This window comes from Syngnathus floridae, chromosome 9 (genome assembly GCF_059516105.1).
Source record: "Syngnathus floridae isolate MCC-2025c chromosome 9, RoL_Sflo_1.0, whole genome shotgun sequence".
In the NCBI taxonomy this organism is placed as follows: domain Eukaryota; kingdom Metazoa; phylum Chordata; class Actinopteri; order Syngnathiformes; family Syngnathidae; genus Syngnathus; species Syngnathus floridae.
The window spans coordinates 6,768,242-6,775,000 of NC_142421.1; the positions used below are offsets into that span (position 1 = coordinate 6,768,242).

Consider the following 6,759-nt stretch of genomic DNA (forward strand, 5'->3'; position numbering starts at 1 on the left):
ACGGATAGTCCGAAGCAACCCTTTCCACAGTAGTCACCATGACAGGCGACCACCTGGTGGCGTCAGTGTGCTGAGCGCCGTTGGACGATCAGGAGAAGAAGATTTGAATCGACGGATGTGACGTCAGGGCTTTAGGTCAATTGAAGACAGGTGTGCTCGCTCAAGGGGAGTTATCATATGCAGGTGCCACCGGGCGCGGTCCGGCGGCGGTGGACGGTTTCTCAGGTAAGCGAGCATGCTAGCAAATGTTTGTCGTCTCCTGCCGTTTCAAACGACGGCACGCTTTGTTGCTTTTTCTCACAAGCCTTTTTTTTTTAAATTTATTTTGTTTGTCGCAGGATTGTCGTACTCTCGTGACTCTGCAACGTCACATCCACCGCGACGGTGGGCCTGGAGGTAAATTGTAGGCCGCAGGCCATTTAGCCCGTGAGCAAATGTTTGCAGTTTCTTACGATGCCATTTATTATTTCTTGCAGGATTTTCGCTGTCTAGGGAGTGCTTGAGGTTTCGGCACGGCACGACACGGCACGCCACAATCCACTTTGCGTCGCGTCGCGTCGTTGCGAGTTTTGGTGGTATTTTAAATGTCTTTCGCGGTTGTTGTTTTTTTCATGCTGGCCAGCATTTTTTTCATTCGTCTGTCTGTAGACGGTTCGTAAATGACGCCGCCGATAAGCGCGTGTTTGTCTGACTATAGGAAATGTTAGTTTGACTCTAGTCAACTTAACCATTTTTTAAATTATTTTATATGATGCGTGTGCCATTTCCGTGTCATGCAAACTGGTGAATGCAACGTATATGTTAAGTCATGTCCAAATCGGACCAAATCCATTCAAAGACGGCGCCCGCCCGCTCTCGTTCCGTTACGCAACAAACATTTGCGCGGTTTATTTTCTCCCGTCTTGGACGCCGCCAACCTGGATCATCTGTCCAATGTGAGGGGAGTTGCTGAATGATGAAATTAAAATATGAATTATAATCCTGAATAATTATCATAATTTACTACAATGTGATGATTATATATTTTTTTCAAATGTAAAACTCTACTTAGAATGTATCAAATTCAAATATGAACTATAATTTTGATCAATTATAACTGACTAAAATATAATTTTTTTTTTTCAAATGTAAAACTCCTAATATGTATAATTGTTGGTAAAAAATCATGCCATTGGCACTCGACTCAATGTCTATTTTTGTTGCAATCATTTGCTTGTCTTTTGTAGCACTAAAAACTGCCGCCCAGCCAGCATCCTTCTATACAAAGCAAGCAAGCCTTTCAGTGATGTTGAGGACACTGAGGAAGAGTAGTCCTAAATCAGGTGAAAACCTGTTTTTGTCAAGTTTCAACTTCCCAACACACAATGGTTGTCGAGTTTTAGCTTCCCAGCACACAATTAATGGCTGTCTGTGTTTTTGTAGGCTGCAAGAGGAGCCGAATGGGATAATTCCATATGAAAAGGCACAATGGCCTATCCAAAGGAGCGATGGCCTATCCAAAGGAGCGATGGCCTATCCAAAGGAGCGATGGCCTATCCAAAGGAGCGATGGCCTATCCAAAGGAGCGATGGCCTATCCAAAGGAGCGATGGCCTATCCAAAGGAGCGATGGCCTATCCAAAGGAGCGATGGCCTATCCAAAGGAGCAATGGCCTATCCAAAGGCGCAATGGCCATATGCAAAGGAGCAATGGCCATATGCAAAGGAGCAAAGGAGCAATGGCCATATGCAAAGGAGCAAAGGAGCAATGGCCATATGCAAAGGAGCAATGGCCATATGCAAAGGAGCAATGGCCATATGCAAAGGAGCAATGGCCATATGCAAAGGAGCAAAGGAGCAATGGCCATATGCAAAGGAGCAATGGCCATATCAAGTCAAGAATCAAGCATCGCGCTGCAAAAGTCGACGTGTGCGGATCATGTGCCCAGGAGGGGGCAGTGTGGTTGCCTTTGGTTATGGGTGCACGACGGAAAGGTTGCAGGTGTGGACAGTGTTTAGGGCTCTGATGGTTGGTCTTGCTTTCGAGGTGCGCTGTGGTTGTGGCTGGTCTGGATCCAGCGTTGTCTTGTGCTTGGTTGCCATTGACGGCCCACTTGGGGGAGGACGTGGTTCCGTGGATGGACACAAAACTGAACTTTGACGTGGAGCTGAATGTCTAATTTTGCCATACGACTTGTACCATTGTGTATCTTTTTCTAACCTGCCACTGTCGTAGTTGCTGCGTTCTTTGTTCTTTCCCCTCGGTGTAGGGTGGCGTCGGAGCGAGCCGATCCCGACTGTCCAATTTTGCAATTTGACTTGTGACATTTTCTTTTTCTAACCTACCACTGTTGCACTTCCTCTAACCCTAACCTACCACTGTGGTACTTGCGTTCTTTGTTCTCCCCTAGGTGTTGGAGCGAGACAGTCACATTTTGTGTCTTTTTCTAACCTACCACTGTCGTGCTTGATCTAAGCCTAACGTACCACTGTGCGTCCTTTGTTCTCTAGGTTTAGGGCGGCGTTGGAGCGAGCCCGTCCACGAGGAAGACATAATGATGCGAGCAGCGCCCAACTCATTGCATGTTCTGCCTTTTGCAGGCCGGACGCAAAAGGGGGGGAGCGCACGGCCCGATCCGACCCGGCCCGATCCGACCCGGCGACGGTAACCAAGAGTGGCTAGCCGCTGTGATCAAGTAAGCAAGTGACCTACAACTTGGGGTGCTCTTTGAGTGTCTAACTTTTGTTTCTGTTTCTGCAGATGGCGACCGGGACGCGACAGCATCTGATCAGAGATGGACGGACCACTGTGGCATCACTCTGAAGTAGCAGAGTTGTGAGGGAGACCCGCTTTCCTGGAGGCGTCGACCTGCGTAGCTTCAACATGTGAAATGGATTTTTTTTTTCTAATTCACACCAGCGGTGTCCAAATGTCTGAGGGCTGCATACTGAAACAAATTGAGAATTCTTTGACACAAATTCATTAAATCAATCACGAAATGTTGCCATTGATATTTAGCGCTACAAAGCAGTGTTGTGTTCATTCGTGTGGTGTGTTGATCAAGTTGGCCCGAGGCTGCCATTTGGACACCAATGGTGACGTGTGTGTAGGGCTGCACGTGTATTGGAAAACTGCCATATGGTGGTCTAGGTTATTGACATGCACTTTAAGACAGCAATTTTTTTTTTTTCATGTCTCAAATGAAACATGTTTTCTTGCCTAACCATTTGTAATGTGTTAAGACGATAAGCCATTGATGTAAGTTAGTTAACTAATCTAACTGATCTCATTGCGATCAAATAGTTAACCTCCATCCAAGAATTGTCCTCAACTTGCCTCAATGCAGTGGTCTGGCCCAATACTGCCATAATCATTGATTTTCCAAAATGTTGTGCAGCCCTCATTGAGTGCCAAACGCGCAGCGACGGCAAGCGACCGCGCAGCGACGGCAAGCGACCGCGCAGCGACGGCAAGCGCAAGCGACCGCGCAAGCGACGGCAAGCGCAAGCGACGGCAAGCGCAAGCGACGGCAAGCGCAAGCGACGGCAAGCGCAAGCGACGGCAAGCGCAAGCGACGGCAAGCGCAAGCGACGGCAAGCGCAAGCGACGGCAAGCGCAAGCGACGGCAAGCGCAAGCGACGGCAAGCGCAAGCGACGGCAAGCGCAAGCGACGGCAAGCGCAAGCGACGGCGCAGCGAGACTTTTGTGCTTGTCTTGCAAGGTGGAAGAGACGAAGAGCCGGTGGACGGAGGCCACCAGACCCGCGATTGGTGAGCGGGGTGCAAAGGAAGGAATCACCAGAAGAAAGCAGTCGCCAAGTGTTGAAGAGGAGCCTGATGCATGACTAGCCAAGGCTGGCCAGAGGCGGTGACATGGCAATCCAATCTGCAAGCGTAGTGTACACACTTGTTGGTTTTAATTTGATTTCCTTATTTTTCTGCCTTTCAGCTGGCAGCGGATGGGGCGAGCGCCAGCCTGCACAGAGAGGGACTGGGCTGCACCCACAAGACCAGGGAGGGGACAGGTAATGAGTACGTTGACAGAAGTGAACTGCATGCAACTGAGTGCCGTTTGTCTTTTTGCACTTGTGCGAGGCGAAAGAAGAGTCCAACACCGGCCGGAGCAGACCCGGACCTTGGCCCGTGACGAGCGGCCCACACGAGACCGATGGGTGCAGATGCAGCCAGCGTTTCGGGGGGGTATGACTTTGTTTTTTTCTTTTGTGCTTTCCCTACCCCTGTCTGTTTGAATAGGGTAACTAGTAGCACGCACGGGCATTTGGGTTGCTGTGACCCTCTAGATACGAATCGGCAAAGTAGACACCCCCTGCCTCCCGCCCTCCCGCCTTCCCTTCCCCCCCCCCCTCTCTCTCTTGCTCTCTTTCTCCAACGCGCCCGGCAGTACCTGCATGGCCTGGTGCACTCAGGGTGGAACGTGGCTATACCTTGCCCTTTGTGGAATACCAGGGTATAATGTCTGCCAGACTGGGTCCCAGTGTCGTCGACGGTGTCGAGGACAAGGAGATTCTCCGTGACGCTCTCCGTGACGTCACGTTTTCCTTTTTTTCCCTCTCGGGGCCAAGCCAGCTCTCTTCAGGGGGAACTGGCCGGTTGTGCTTTAGTGCCCACCAAAGCCCCATCTCGTCTCCTCTCACTCTACTCTCTCCTCTCCCTCCCTCCCTCTTGTAAGGGGTTCAACCTTTCATAACCCGGAACGCTCCAATGCGGGAGGGCCATATGAGACGTGCGCCAGCCCGTGCGTGCCGCTAGTTACCTGATTCAAGCTTACCTTAGTCAAGGTCGCTCGTGGAAATGTTCCTCTTGCCAAAACCACCACAATATGTCTGCCTTTCAGGATTGCCGAGGTAGCGGATGGGACGAGTGCCTGCACAGAGAAGGACCGGAGCGCAAGACCAGAGGGTAATAATGATAAACTTTATTTGTATAGCACCTTTCATACAAGAAATGCAGCTCAAAGCGCTTTACAACAATTAAGGAAATTATAAGCATTGAATGCTTCACATAGGAACAGGCATTAAAGGAAAACAAAAACATTCATGTATGCATACGCAATTAATAAAGGGAGCTTAATATAGGAGCAAGCTTTAATAGACAGGTAATGAGTACGTCCACAGAAGTGAACCGCATGCAAGAGTGCCGTTTTTCTGTTTGCAGTGACACGAGGCGGAGGATGAGTCCAAACGTCGAATACCGGCCGGAGGGGGAAGCCGACCTTCGCACGTGATGAGCGGCCGACACGAGGCGGACGGGTGTGGATGCGGCGAGGGCAGAGCGCCCAGCCAGCATTTAAGGAGAGTATGACTGTTTTTCCTTTTGTGCTTTCTTTCTTTCCCTCTCTCCTTCCACTTTTTCACTGGGTGTGCACACTGGCCGTCTGCATGAGGCCTCTCTCTTTCTCAGCGCTGTCATTTTGCAATATTGTTGTTTTATTGTTGTTGTGTTTTTTAAAATACATGAAGTGAACTGTTTGTACTGTAATTGTGTGTGCGTGTACCTCTGAACCTGAATTAAACTGTGAACTGAATTCAAGTGGTCCATTTTAAACATTGGCATGGGCAGTCTATCGTGCATACAAACTGGACTCATTTGAGACATTCTCAATGACAAGACAATTGTAAAGTTAGGCTGAAACAAAATTGACTTAAATATGCAGTGTCAGGCTTTTTATTTATTTTTTTAACTACACAAAGAAACGCTGCATGCATTCTAAATTGTTGACAAAAGCCAAATAGCCAGACACCCATAGATGCAAACGACAAGTGTACAAACGGTCTGTTGCGATCAGTAAGTCATCTTTGGCAACCCTGCTTTAAAATGGCCACCGAACTCAGAATCTTGCAGGATGTTGGTACATTTTTCTGTAAGAGTTAAAGCTGTTATTTGAATCTAGTCAGAGCCATTTTTTGGTTTGTTTTGAATCAGCATGCATCATGTGGGCATTCCTGTGAATAAAATCAACAGTGGTGTGTTTGCTTCCTGTTGGTGGTCTTGTAAATAAAGTCAACTTTGGTGTCAGTCATCATTCGCCATGTGCCTCAATCGATGGTGCATTGCTTGAATGTGAAACTTCTTGCATGTTTTGTTGCAGGGCTTGGCGTCCCCATTGGGTGTCTGACTACAAAGAAGGCTGCTGCTGTCCAGTCCAGGTTGCTGCTATAGTCAATTGAATTTATAAACCTAGCGTGTAACTTCCAGGACCTTAGCTTTCAATTCAAAGCAGAGTTGCGTAACTACACGGCCAGCCTCAGCACATGTACTGGGTGGTACCACCCAGTTCAGAGTGAAGTAAAGGCCAGGGTGTTTTTCATACCGGCATCCTTATGAAATTGACCAGATCAGAAAGGCTACATGAATTCCAAGTGCTGCCACAGAGTAGCAGCATATTTGCCTCAACCTGTCTGATGCTGGGTCAATGCGATACAACCTAAGAAATAAAGAAGTACTGCCGCTATCTCGCCAGTGTGCATGTGTGTTAAAAGTACAAAACAAACTCATTTGCATGATAGACGTCTAAACCACATGCTAGATATTTGCCTCAACCTGTCTGATGCGCTATTCAACTGTATGCGATAATTTTTAACAATTTTAATCATTTAAATTTTTAATTACATTACAAATGATAGGCGCCCCAATTAGACAGCTGGGTCAATGTGACCCGTCTTTTGCGGTTTGTTCTGCCCAAAGCAACCTAACAAATACACATAAGTACTGCCACTATCTCGCGAATGTGTGTCTCTAAAATGTACAAAGCAAGCAAATT

The 6,759-nt window shown here is 48.0% G+C and overlaps 1 protein-coding gene across 3 annotated transcripts; it reads left to right on the forward strand.

Moving 5' to 3' along the window:
* Nucleotides 1–126: 126 nt before the first annotated feature.
* Nucleotides 127–6,450, forward strand: LOC148393207 (uncharacterized). 3 transcript variants are annotated; one of them, XR_015860540.1, is made up of 9 exons: nt 127–225; nt 339–396; nt 477–1,322; nt 1,423–2,643; nt 2,740–3,846; nt 3,928–4,003; nt 4,074–4,178; nt 4,834–4,898; nt 5,154–6,450. XR_015860540.1 is itself a non-coding variant. In XM_088385583.1 (9 exons), exons 5-9 carry the CDS (start codon nt 3,820–3,822, stop codon nt 5,221–5,223), a joined length of 339 nt encoding a protein of 112 aa, XP_088241709.1. In that variant the 5' UTR covers nt 127–225; nt 339–396; nt 477–1,322; nt 1,423–2,674; nt 2,740–3,819; the 3' UTR covers nt 5,224–6,450. The 3 variants fall into 3 exon arrangements, 1 of the variants encoding a protein (XP_088241709.1); XM_088385583.1 differs by having other exon boundaries at nt 1,423–2,674; nt 4,074–4,173; nt 4,833–4,898; XR_015860539.1 differs by having other exon boundaries at nt 128–225; nt 1,423–2,674.
* The last annotated feature ends 309 nt before the right edge of the window (nt 6,451–6,759 follow it).